General features: G+C 44.6%; 1 protein-coding gene and 1 pseudogene across 1 annotated transcript in view; one reads left to right on the top strand and one right to left on the bottom strand.

The window, feature by feature from the left end:
* Positions 1-1,866: 1,866 nt before the first annotated feature.
* LOC147963803 (uncharacterized) lies at positions 1,867-3,682 on the bottom strand (annotated as a pseudogene).
* Positions 3,683-11,562: 7,880 nt separating this feature from the next.
* LOC147963802 (uncharacterized) overlaps positions 11,563-13,977 on the top strand; it is a 36,520-nt gene continuing 34,105 nt past the window's right edge. The window contains exons 1-2 of the mRNA XM_087529715.1: positions 11,563-12,663; positions 12,732-13,186. Of these exons, the coding sequence (XP_087385841.1) occupies positions 11,563-12,663; positions 12,732-13,186 (1,556 nt within the window). The remainder of the gene's footprint in view (positions 12,664-12,731; positions 13,187-13,977) is intronic.

The following is a 13,977-nucleotide window of genomic DNA, read 5'->3' as shown; positions in this document are numbered from 1 at the left end:
GGGGGGAAGCGGTAGGTGGGGGCGTTGTACTGCATGGTGGCGGGGTGGCTCGAGGGCTCGATCTGGTTTGATGGAGAAGAAGGAAGAAGGAGGGCAGAGGAGGCAGAGGATGGGGTGTGGATGAGGGGGTGAGGGAGAGGAAGACGATAGTGCCCAGCTTAAATAGCCCAAGTGCGACGTGGTTTCACCCCGTAGAATTAATGGGCGGGCGGCGTTTGGTGGCGCCCCATGAAAGTGTGTACATGAGCGTGGGAAACGGGATGCGATCCTTCTGTGCCACCGGTCGTGGGTCAAGGGGGACGGGCTCACGCACGCGTCTGTGCCATCGTGGGTCAAGGGGACACGCCTGCCCCGGGTTCTCTGCGTGCGCCGCCCGTGCATTCATGTTGTATCCCATTAATTTGCACATCTTGCTAGGGCCTGGCTAGAGGGCAATGTTCGGTCAATGGGAGACGTGACAATAATGGACGCCTTCATTTGCCCATCTTGTAACGGGCAGCACGCCGTTTGAACTGCATCGATACCCCATGCCAGTGTATTGCGTCCTCAAAGAGGAGCACGCCATGTACAACACGCCATGCAGTGTTGGCTTTTTGGTTGTCTTCATCGGGCTGCTACATTGTGGCCGGGTGCATGCTTTTATGCGACGATGCATCGGTTATAATGGTAGGCATGCGACAGCTTACTGCGTCGATGGGGGTGGCGGAGCAGGGCTACATCGAGGGCATGCATGCAACGCACGGGCGTAGTTCTGCGGGTGGGCATGCATGCTGCGGGTAGGCACGAACACGCATGCAACGATGGAAAGGGCACTGCGTAGGCTTGGTCCATGCACCGCGTCCACTCTTGCCGTTGGATTCAAATGAACGGTCCTGATGCCCCAACGAGAGAGGCTGATCCAAACCCCACCGATTCAACCAATCAGCGCGTCTCATGCGGATCGATGCACACTGATTTAACCAATCAGCGCGTCTCATGCGGATCGATGCACACTGTAGCTAACCCTAGCGCCTGATCTCAACCGTCCACGCATAACGATCGACGACCCGGTAGTCTGCGGGGCTTTGAGGGGTTTTGACTGACTAGGGTTGAGCATAACTAATTCAAAAAAAATCAAAAATATATAAAACTTGCGCACATAGTCTTATTATGTCGTATAGTAACGAGAAAAAAATATAAATATGGTTTACATACATTTTTACGAAAAATCCTTCACAAAATTGTCATTCTTCGAACAATGTAGTATGGAGTTCAAGGGAGAGAGTAGTGGGCACCCGAGAGTAGGTGGGGTTTTGAAAATGAAAAGTGTGAAAACCTCACCAAAACTTCATTTTGGATTGACTAAGAAAGATCTTAACTTACTTTTCTCATTTTCGTGTTTTAAACTTGTTTTATATATAATTTTCTATTAAATCTTGTTTTTTCAAAAATAATAATAATAGAAAAGTAATTTAATAAATAGTGAGACTTTAGATTTACAGTATATAGGTAGAATAGATGTGTAGAAAAAATATTTGGCTGATTTAGACAAGGTGCCAAAAAAACTTGCTTAAATATGAGGCCGTTTACCCTACCTTTGGAGGTCATTTGAGACACACTTTTCATGACTATGAGTTCAACTTACCAAAAGGGCTCGGAATGATCAGCAAGCAAACATATTTCAGTTGAGGTACTTTAGATGGCATTAAAACATCAATACCCATCCCTAATTCAAATTTGAGCCCAAATTTGAATTTTATTTGACTGGTTTAGACAAGGTACCAACAAACAAGTTCGAATAGAAATACGGGGATACATAGTTACTACCAGTACGTACCAAGTTACAAAAATTATTACATGCCCCAAATTTTCAAACTGTTCTCTGTTCTACCTCTTCCTACCACGTCGCATGCCCTTCTTCGCCTTACCACTTCTTGTTTTTTGTTCTACTACACACACAAGTTCACTGATCATCTTGGTTTTCTTCACTGGTCTTTTCAACACCTCGCCAACACCCTCGTGATCGGTGTCTTTAGTCTCAATGTTGACAGCAGTTTCAGTTTCTTCGATGTGTACCTCAGCATGGGTTTCTTCAGTCTGAACCTCGACACGCTCAGGTTCAGTTTCAACCTCAAGAGTAGTTTCTTCAGTCTGAATGTTGACTGCAGCAGGATTTTCTTCAGTCTGCTCAGGCTCAGGCACACTTCTCTTCTTTCTACCGCCATTGACTTTTGCTTTTTTGTTGGCCAACACTGTTCAACAACAAGGGGCTGACTTGCTCGCTTCCTCCTGGCCATTGGGAAAATGTTATAGATATAGTAATTGGAAAAAAGCACCAAATCAAAACACAGACAAATAAACAAGAACATACTTTGGCTTCTCAGGAGTGTAACGGCATTTGACAGATCCCACTCTGTGCCCAAGTTCCTGGCACAACTTGCATCTGTTTTTGTTACCTTTTTGGGCCCTTTTTGGCTTTCCATCTTTCTTTCCCTTCTTACTACTCCCACCTTTCTCAAACCATGCCTTGAATCTACTCTGTTTAGGCCTGCCAGCCTTTCTATTCGTCAAGGGAGGACACATGGAAAATTCAATGTCCACTTCAGGCCACTAAGACTGATCTGTAAGTGGTGGAATTGGAGTAGCATATGCAGCTTTGAATCTTGCTACCGAATAATATTCATGCAAATATGGGTGCATGTTTATCTTCGGTTGGGATGCTAAGAAGAGAATGGCATGCTCACATGGTTTACCAGTGTGTTGCCACTCGAGGCAAGTGCAATCATGCAATTCAGTGTTAACAACATGTCTCCTTCCAGTTTTGTTATCTCTAACTTCAACACCCCAAGGTGAAGATTTTTCAACAAACAAATGTGAAAGACATCTGCTCCTATTGACCACCTGCTGTACCACTGCTGGAAGCTTATCACCTTGCAGACAATCACCTACCTTCTTCTTAATTCCCACAACCGCATGAGCATGATCCTGATTTGGTCAACCATGTCATGCACAGGCAAATCTTTTAAATCCTTCACCTTGTTGTTGAAACTCTCTGCCAAATTATTGTTGATGTGGTCACACTTGATGGCAGTGTTGAATGCTGACCTGTACCATAACAAAGAATGGTATGTGTTCATCCATGGACCAAACTCATCACATGCTGCCATTATCTTATCAAGATGATATTTGTGTGTCTATCTAGTGTAAGATCTTGCTACTGGCCACATGCGCCCAAATTCTTCTCCTCTAAATTTTTTGATCAAATTCATCCACAAATGACCGAAGCACTCCCTCTGCTCAGCATGTGGGAAAACATTTTTCACTGAATTTTCAAGCCCTTACATGCATCTGTGTGTATAGCCAAATGTGACACTGGCCCTAGGCATCTTTTCAACTGGATCATGAACCATGTCCATGAAGCCTCCGTTTCTGACTGAAACAAGCCAACAGCAATAGGAAACATCCAGTTATGTCCATCTAGAGCATTGCATGCTGCCAACTGACCATTCCACTTGCCTGTCAAAAATGATGAGTCTATGCTCAAATATGGACGACATCCTGCTTTGAACCCATTGATGCAAGGCTTCAAATCCATAAAAAACTTGGAGAACTTGACTTCACCTTCGGCTGATACCTCTGTATCTATCTCCACAACACTGCCAGGTGACCTCTTTTCCACTTCTGCTTTGAAGTTGTAAAGCATCCTAAATGTATTTGCCCAATTACCATATAAATTTTTCATTGCCCTTTGTTTTGCCTTCCACACTGTGGTATATTTCAGTTTAATGGGGTACATCTTTTCCAAGTCTACTTTGAGTTTCTTGGCAGTAGTGTTTGGTGTTTTGGCTAAAATTGGGGTGATCTTTTCTGCAACCCAAAGTTGTGATGTCATGGTTGATACTCTCTGTGAACTTGTAATACAAGTGTGTTGATTGAGGATTTGGTTAACCCTGACAGTACTTCCATCAGGTTGTAGTCTAGCGAATATGTACCACTTGCAAGGCTTCACACTACCATCAAATCCTCTGCACCTCGCATAAAACTTTTTTCTATCAGTCCAAATAGTCTTGACATCAAACTCACGTTTCACTGCATAAGTCTTGAAACACATCCTAAACTCCTTCATGCTTGAGAACAACTTGCCTACTTCAATGACAGAGTTTTCTTTGTCATACACATGCACCGGCTCGTCATCATGTGCATCATCTACCTCATCTGCAGCTTGTTCCATCAACTGTCCATCTACTTCTTCATCAGCATTAGCAGGAAAACTAGATTCACCCCTCTCCTGCTTATCTCTGTCATCGACTGGAATGCCAAAAAGTTTGGTCATCTCAATGTCAGGCATTGGTGCAATGACCAAATCAGTAGGCTCATCTAATTCAACTACATTCCAATCAATAGTTGCTGCAGTTTCAGTTTTAGTTTCAGTTCCAGTCACCTGTCCCTCTTCGGGTATTACTGTAAGTTCAGTACACATGGGAATCAATGGCCTCTGACTAGCCCAATCATCATCTACCATCTGCGCAGCCAATTGTGATGGCACATATCCAACCTTCGAAAAAATGTTCAGATCAACGAGCTCAGCAAAAAAATTAGCCCGTTTGCTTGTCCAGCCGTTTTGCCGATCGATTTCTTCAACAATCTGTTCACCATCTTCTATTCTCACATACTCTCATTTCCAATCATCAAACCGCAATAGTAATACTTCTTGCTCTGGACCCCAAACAATATTCTCGCCAATTTTTTCCACCCATTTCTTCACTGCCGTCTCTCCCATGTTCTGTAGAACTTGTGGATCAATCTCTATAAACTCAACCTCCCATTTAACAGTAGTGTCTCTCTCAATGTTTTGTATGCTACCATCAACTAATTTTGCTTTTGATGGAAATAAATTGACGGTCAATTCGAAGGTCCGAGCGGCAGCATCCCCTCTGTCAGTGGCATACAGTGTGAGCCCGTGAGAAAAAGCAGACGAGGCCACCCCCTAATTGCATGCAAAATTGGATCGGAGAGAGGCGCATTACCTATTCGAAGTTGAATCTGGCGGCTCCATCTCAGTATGCCCACGGGCTCCCCTCACAACCTATCGATTCCACAAGCGAAAGCAGAGGAAACGAGCTGAGATCTATGGGCCGGAGAGAGGAACGGGAGGGCGACTAGGGTTTGAATTCACTCACCATTTTCTGAGGACGAAGGCTCCGCCGCCGCCACCGAGAACGCAAGATCCACCGCCACTGGAGAAGAAGGGGGGTAGAGTGGCGGGCCCGGCACGGTCGGGCGGCAGGGCACGGTCAGCTGTTTTGAGGAACAATTAAGTTGGACCCACATGTCCTAACATAAACGGGCGGGCTTGGTTGACGACCAATTTAACCACATTTAACAGCCATGTCGTGCGTGGGCTATTTGCCTGCTCAAAATTGTCGCACCACAGCCATTTGCTCGAACAACGTCGCACTCCTTCCAATTCGCATGAAAAACGTCGCACAGGAGCTATTGACCCGTATAAAACAGCCTTTTAGCCTTTTTGCAAAAACCTGGACCAATGTTGGTACTGACACGCAAAAATTAGCAATCGTGGTACCAATTTGCATGTGATGCCCCAGTTGTGCTACTTCTGTGCAATTAACTCGGAGGGAGAAGGTAGGACTTGTTGTTTTTTTTTGGGGAAAAAGGTAGGACTTGTTGGCGAGACAACGCGAGTTGGGTGTGGGTTTATAAAGACGGAGGTGGTTGTGGTACCTCCTCGACCTACTAGTACTACTCGCTTCCTCCCAGTTAATCTTGTTTTAGTTACTGACTGTCCTGGGCCTCGACACGATTCTCCGTTTAGGCCTCCTTTGGTTTGGAGGAATTTCATAGGAATTCTAAAGGATAGGATTCTTATAGGATTTTTTTTCCTTTAGAGCCCTTTGGTTCATAGGAATGGATTCCTATTCCTACATAGGATTGGTTCCTATCCTCCACATTTCATAGGAAAATAAAAATAAGCCTAGACTCAATGGAAAAATTTCTTTGGTGTCAACCAAATGACATCTTGTTTGAGATACATGTCATCTCATTTCCTACAAGATTTCTATTCCTTAGGCCTCTTTTGGTTCATAGGATAGGATTATCATAGGAATAGAAATCTTGTAGGAAATAAGATGACATGTATCTCAAATCCTATGAGTAGGAATAGGAAACAAGATGTCATTTGATTGACATCAAATGAATTTTTTCATTGAGTCTAAACTCTTTTTTATTTTCCTATGAAATGTGGAGGATAGGAACCAATTCTATATAGGAATAGAAATCCATTCCTATGAACCAAATGGCTCTAAAGGAAAAAATCCTATGAGAATCCTATCCTCTAGAATTCCTATAAAATTCCTCTAAACCAAAGGAGGCCTTAGTGTTTTTTCCGTTTGAACTTGCTGAGTAGCTAGTTTGGATTACCGAAAATATTTTTCTGTCAAGCATGAATTCTACTGAAAAGTTACAAGTTCACAAGCAGAGGCAAGTTTCAGTGATAAGCACACGCTATATACTGGATCGCTCGATCTGGATGCGTACACTAGCTAGGAGCATTATCCGATAGAAAAAGTAAAGGGTAACTATGCAAGCATGGGGACGTGGATGAGCGTTGGTGCAATGGTGTTCTGACGTTCTGTACGCGCCGCGCCGTCCGCCAATCGGGCTTTCCTCGGGAAGGATAGCAGCCGGAGACCCGCAGGGATGCGCACTGCAATTCGTGGGCGCGTTTGAGGAAAAATGGTGCCTCGCACCGGTTGGAGGAAGCGCGCGGCGGCATCGGGAGCTATCTACACTTGTCATCTCGCATGCTCGTCCGAGCGGCCGATGCATGTCACGGGTCCTTTGTGTTCCAAGGCAAAAGCAACACCCCTTTATGTTACTTTGCATTATAAAAATAGTAACTTAGACTAGTAGTGTCATATGCATGCTTACAACAGTACTATATTATTTGTATTATAAAAATAGTAACTTAGACTAATAGTGTCATATACATGATGATACTAGTATAAATTACTCTTCACTATGACCAACATGTTGCTGCATGGGTCAATTGAGGACTGGATTAAAGGCAATGCCTATTAGGAGTGTAGATTGACACCAGCAATTTGTGAATCCTAGATGTGCGGTCTTTAGCAGACGGAGGGAGTATGCGTGGTATCATGTAAGTCTTCATTTATTTAGATCTAGACTTATTTTGCCTTGAGATGCGTTATGTTACCACAAACACATTTTTCTTCATTAACTACATGTCACATAAGCAAACTTGTCTTAGGATGTGTTATGTTACTATCTAAGTTACTCCCACTATGACCAACCTTAGGAATGTGTAACCGCACGTCGGCTAGGATAAGGGTAGATTCCTCTTTAATTATACCTAATTAACTAAATTCTAACACTTCCCCAATCTACACTTATCCAGATAGTATCATCATCTTGAAAGGTTGTCCAGATAGCATCATCATCTTGAAAAGCCCCCCTCTAAAAATATCTTCATTAAAATCATTGATGAGAATCTAAAACATAAAACTCACAAAACAAGAGTATAATATGATGCTTTGAACAAGAATAGTTCGGAAAAATACTCCCTGATTCTTGCAAGTCGCGAAGTCGTCATATACGAATTCCATGAAGATTTTTTTAACACAATAGCACAAACGATCACGCATACGCACATACACTAACCCATGTAAACACACGCACGCACACAGTACCTCCGTTTCTGGGATGAGGATAAATTACTCTAAAAGTGATGTCATCCCTATAGGACTGTCTAGTGAGGAGACTAGTATTTTTGCTTTACTCATGGGCTGCATTGTAGGTGATTTCCCCATTAAATAGCTATGAATTCCTCTCCATTATGATAAGTTTGGAAGAGGGGACATTCAGCCTTTGATAGACAAAATCCTTAAGAGGAGGACTTGCTGGAGGAGAAAATTATTTTACTACTCTCTCAGATTAACTCTAATCAAAGCATGTCTATCTAGTATCCCTATATATTATCCTTCTTCAAATTTCTCAAACGGGATTTAGATTTTATGAATAGCCAACTAGATGACTGTCTATGTAGTGATTTTAAGGGGGGCAGGAAGTAACACCTAGTTAAATGGCACCTAGTTTGTATGAAAAAGAGCATGGAGGCCTAGGAGTGCATAACATTAGAGAAGTAAACCTCTGCCTACTGTCTGGGTTAAATGATATCTTAAGGATGAGGGTAAGATCTAGAAGAGCATTGCTGATGTGAAATATTTGAAAAACTCCCCAAACATTTTCCCCTGAAAACATAGAACCATCTAGGTTTTGTCAAGGGGTCATGTGGGATGTTAGAACACTAAAGTTTGGAGATAGATGGGTTGTTGGAGATGGTAACATTCTGGTTTTGGGAGAATATCTGGTTTGGTACCTTTCCCTTATTTGTTCAATTTTGGCCCCTATATATTATCTGCCACCGACAATCTTCAACTTTTTTGAGGTATGGGACAAGAGTGAAATTAGATTAACTATTAGAAGGATCTTCACACCATCTATGATGTAAATCAGGTATTATATTGAACAAATAATCAAGGGTACTAACTTTCGAGGATGTGAAGATTTTCTGATTTGGCAGTATGAGTCTAAAAGGGAATACGCAACTGGATCTTTATATAGAAATATTAACTTTAGGGGGGTAGAATGTGTGTACACCCCGTCTATTTGGTTCATTGTTACCGCACGTAGGGTCTAGGTGTTCCTATGGTTGCTTTCTCACAATAAACTTATGACTAAAGATAAATCTAGCTAAGAGAGGTATTGAGAAACCACCTAGATATGTTTGCTACATTGAACAGGAGACCATAAAACATCTCTTTTTTGGGTGTGTAGTTGCAAAGTAGATCTGGAGAACTGTTTTAGAGTTCTTCTCCTATGATCTAGGTGTATATTCTCTCTCCATTGCCAAATTTTCGCCTGCCAATAAGAACCATACAACATTAAATTCTATTTGTACTTGTGTATTATGGAGCATATGAAAACATTGAAACTCTGATGTCTTTAATAATGTTGTATGGATTGATATGTACATGCATGGTGGTTGATTCTGGGGAGAATAAGAAAATGGATGATACTATTCAAAGAGGCCGCTCTCTTGAGAGTAGAAGAATTTTCTATGAAAATTTCCTTTGTCCTCATATCTCCTTCCAGATTATAGTGGGGGTAGAAGTAATAAACAAAAAAACTAAAGGTGTTTTTAGTCAAGTACTTCACACCAAACTGGATGTCGGAGAAGTTGTGGATGGTGGTTCTCTGCCCGCTCCAGTCTTACCTCCAAGAAGCCCTGAGAAGTCGTCCTACAAAATGTCTTTGCTCAGTCCCGTCACCCCCATGGAGCTACCTAGATCCCCAGTCCTACCAATGAGGAAGCTTAGAGGCATGACTTGGATCATACCTATACAGTCGAGATGGTGATGGATGCTGACCAACAAATGATGTTTTGAGCTTGATGATTGGGTGATGTTTCTCTCGCTATGGGGTTTACCTAGATTTTCTTGTTTGCAAGAGCTTTAGCTTGCTCCCCCGGTAATAAATGTAGAAGAATTTAGGTTCTAGTTTTACTTCCATAGACCTAGTAATTTTCCTTTTGTCGGCTTATAGACATGCTGAACATGCCCTGCATGTTGTATCACATCTTCTCTAGTTTCATTAATGCAATGGAATCGTGGGGGCATTACCCTCCTATTAGTCTAAAAAACCCGGAGCATGGCCCTATATGATTATGATCAAGAAAATTAAAATTAAGTCGAGGGCGCACCTATGTCTTGCTTATAGCGAGACACAGGGCAGCCTCGCGTTAAGTGAGCCCTATACTGGGCCGGCCCATCGCGCCGGAGGCAGGCCACAACCATATTTTTCTATATTTTTACATCTTTTTTTGTGTTCACCTTTTTCATTTTTTCATTGTTTGGTTTATACTTCCAAATACTCTAATTATATACTCCATCTGTCGCAAAATGTGAGACGTTTTCTAACACTATCATAGGGAAAAACACTCTCACATAAAACATTCGAAAATGATAATCAAGCATTTGAAACAAATATTGAACATGTATAGAAGAAATCTTTCGTGTGTATATGAAAATTTTATAATGTGCATGAAAAAATAGACATAAAAATATAAGTTTTGAAAATGTTAATTATGTTTTTGGAAAATATTAAAAGTGCATGGAAGAAATGTCTCAGATGTATATGACAAATGTACAATTTGTATGGAAAATATAGACATCAAAATATAAGTTCTCCAAAGAAATTAATCATGTATTTGGAAATTTTTGATCGTTTACACAAAAAATGCGTCTAATGTATACGGAAAATTTGCAATGTTTATGGAAAAAATGGACATAAAAAGTATTTGTTTAAATATGTTATTAACATATTTTAAAAATGTTAAACGTGTACACATAAAATGTTCCTGATGCATACAATTTTTCTACAATGTTTATAAAAAGTTGATATAAAAAATATATGTTTTAACAAATGTTAAACATGTTTTTTTTCAAAATGTGAAATTTGTATATAGAAAATGTTCAGATGTTTGCAAAAAATATACAATGTGTATAGAAAAATGTAGACATCAAACAAAATATTTTTCCATGAAAATGTTAATCATGTATTTGAAAGATATTAAACATGTGTATAAATAATGTTCTGGTCCACACGGAAAAAGGAAAATGAAGAAAATGAATGAAAACCGAGAAAGAGAAACAAAGAAAAATGAAGAAAGATAGAAAACAAAAACCAATGGAAACCGCGAAAGAAACATAAAAAAGAAAAGAAATATAGAAAGAAAAAAACCAGAAAATAGCAAGAAAGAAATGAAAAAGAGTGAAAAACAAAGAAAACCGTTATGAAACATAGAAAACCAAGAAGAAAGAAAAGGCAACATAAGAAACCCGGTAAAATACCAAAGTATAACAAAGAGAAAAAGAAAACCGAGAAAGAAACAAAAGAAAGCCGAAGAAATAAAGAAAACACCGAAAAAAACCACAAAAGGTCAAAAATAACACAGAAAACATAGAGAGAAAAACCGCACTCAAAATCCCGTTGTGCAATTATATGAAATGGGTTGGACCGTAGTGTAGCTACCCAAAAAACCTTGAGGCGAGGGGAGGTTCTATCTCGCTATAAGCGAGATATAAATAGCAATGAGTCGATGACCAACTAGATCCATAATGGTTGTGGGCTTGGTTCGTGTGATCATGTCGATGGCCCAATAAGAGCATCTCCAGCCGTACCCCCAACAGGCCCTCCCCAGACGTTTCTGCCGCGCCAGCGTCGAAAAAAGGCCCAGTCGCGCCCCAGAAGCCCGTTTTTCGCCGGCTCGGGGCGAAACTAGTGCCGGCGGACCCAGGCCGAACCCGGCTTCCTGGGGGCGCCTGGGGCGCAGGCACAAGCAAAAAGGACGCGTGGGTCCACCCTGTCGGCGAGGCGAGCGCCTCTTCCCGCTGTTTCTTCGCGCGTTTTCCCCATTCCCCCCCCCGTACTCTTCCTTCCTCCCGCCAATCTCCCTCCCGCTCGCCTCCCTCCCAGCCGGCCGCCATGCCACCGAAGAAGTACGTCGCCCCCCGCGCGGCGGCAACCGCGACCGCCTCCGTCGCCCAGCCGAGGCAGAGGAAGCGAGGGCTTCCTCCGATCAAGCCACCGGGCATGTCAAATGCCGAGTGGAGGGCGGAAGTTCAGCAGCAGGAGGCTGTCACCGCCGACCGGCGGAACAGGGCCATCGCCAAGAAGGCCCGCGACAATGCGGCGTGCGCGGCTGCGGCTGCCTCGGCGGACCAAACCGAGGCCGAGGCGACTCGCGCGGGGATGATGAATCCACCCGGAAGCCACGCCCAGTACGCGCCCTGGGGCCAGCAAGGCGTCGGCTCTCCGCAGCCATGGGGATCGCCCTCGCCGGGCTACGCCGACGGGGACACGCACAGTGGGTTCAACCCAAATGTCACCTTCCCCCATGGATACCCGGCCCAGCGCACGCCCTCTCCCGCCTTCGCCGGCGTGCAGTACCCTCCATACAACTACTCGCCGCCCGCCTACGCTTCCTTCCCGACGCCCCCGCTACGCCGTGGCCCGCTGCCCTTCTCGCACCTCGGCGACACCGACGAGACCGAGGCCGACATGGACAACATCATCGCGGCAGGTTCGGCTGCGGCCGCCGCATCTCCCGGGTTCGTCACCCAGGACGAGGTGGTGGATCTCAGCGATGACATGGACAGCGAGCTCGGCTACGTCTACGACGAGGATGAGCAGGAGGAGCAGGAGGAGGAGGAGGAGGAGGAGGAGGAGCCGATGCCTGCGACGGCGAGGGGGCGCAAGAAGAAGAAGCGGGCGGCCAGGACAGGCGAGCCGCACATCAAGTGGGCGTCCAAGGAGGAGGAATGCCTCGCCGAAGCATGGAAAGTCGTCTGCCTCGACCCGACGACCGGCACGAACCAGAGCATCGACACGTACTGGGACCGCATCAAGGCCGAGTTCGACGAGCGCAAGCTCATCGACCCCTACTTCAAAGGCGTCTACATGCAGCGCGGCTCCAAGGCGATGGCGAACAATTGGGGGCGTATCCAGGGGGCGTGCAACAAATGGCATGGGGTCGTCGAGGAGGTCGCGGCTCGCCCGGAGAGCGACTCCAGCGTTGAGGATCAGGTATGCCACGCCGGCCTCCCGCCTCTCTTCACCGTGTACGGGCGCCAACTGTTTGTTCCTCCGTGCAGTTGCTGTGCATGTTCGCCCTGTACCGGCAGAGCAACAACGACGCCGAATTCAAGTACCTCCACGTCTATAAGCGCATTGACAAGTGCGAGAAGTGGGCGGAAGTCCGGCGCACCCTCGACAAGGCCATGGAGACCTACAAGCTGGACGTGCCGACTCCTAGCGCATCGGAAGGGCGGCCGGACGGCAACAAAGTTGCCAAGAAGGGGAAATACGCCGACGCGGCCACCGCTCGAGTGCAGGAGTCCATCGAGCACTGCCTCGCCGACGGGCAGGCCCGGGCCGTCCTTCGTGAAGAAAAGACCGAGGCGTGGTGGTCGGCGTTGATGTCGAGCAGCGCCGTCAAGCTTGACTTGCTCCGAACGAACGTCACCGCGAAGAAGAGAAACACCGACCTGGCTTTCCTGCTGGGCGGGGCGGACATGCTCCAGAGCACCGACGAGGAGGTCAAGGCGTGGTACTTGTGTTGGAAATATGCCCTAGAGGCAATAATAAAATGGTTATTATTATATTTCTTTGTTCATGATAATTGTCTATTGTTCATGCTATAATTGTGTTATCCGGAAATCGTAATACATGTGTGAATACATAGACCACAACACGTCCCTAGTGAGCCTCTAGTTGACTAGCTCGTTGATCAAAGGATAGTCATGGTTTCCTGACTATGGACATTAGATGTCATTGATAACGGGATCACATCATTAGGAGAATGATGTGATGGACAAGACCCAATCCTCAGCTTAGCTCAAAGATCGTGTAGTTCGTTTGCTGTAGCTTTTCTGAATGTCAAGTATCATTTCCTTAGACCATGAGATTGTGCAACTCCCGGATACCGTAGGAGTACCTTGGGTGTGCCAAACGTCACAACGTAACTGGGTGACTATAAAGGTACATTACAGGTATCTCCGGAAGTGTCTGTTGGGTTGGCACGAATCGAGACTGGGATTTGTCACTCCGTATGATGGAGAGGTATCTCTGGGCCCACTCGGTAATGCATCATCATAATGAGCTCATTGTGATCAAGTGGCTGACCACAGGATCATGCATTACGGTACGAGTAAAGTGAATTGCCGGTAACAAGACTGAACAAGGTATTGGGATACCGACGATCGAGTCTCGGGCAAGTAACGTACCGATTGACAAAGGGAATTGTATACGGATTGATTGAATCCTCGACATCGTGGTTCATCCGATGAGATCATCGTGGAGCATGTGGGAGCCAACATGGGTATCCAGATCCCGCTGTTG

Source organism: Triticum urartu, chromosome 6A, assembly GCF_056163025.1.
Source record: "Triticum urartu cultivar PI428250 chromosome 6A, HENAU_Tu73, whole genome shotgun sequence".
NCBI classification, from domain to species: Eukaryota; Viridiplantae; Streptophyta; class Magnoliopsida; order Poales; family Poaceae; genus Triticum; species Triticum urartu.
Note: the sequence above shows the minus strand (reverse complement) of the source record. Positions and strands in the feature narration are given on the sequence as shown.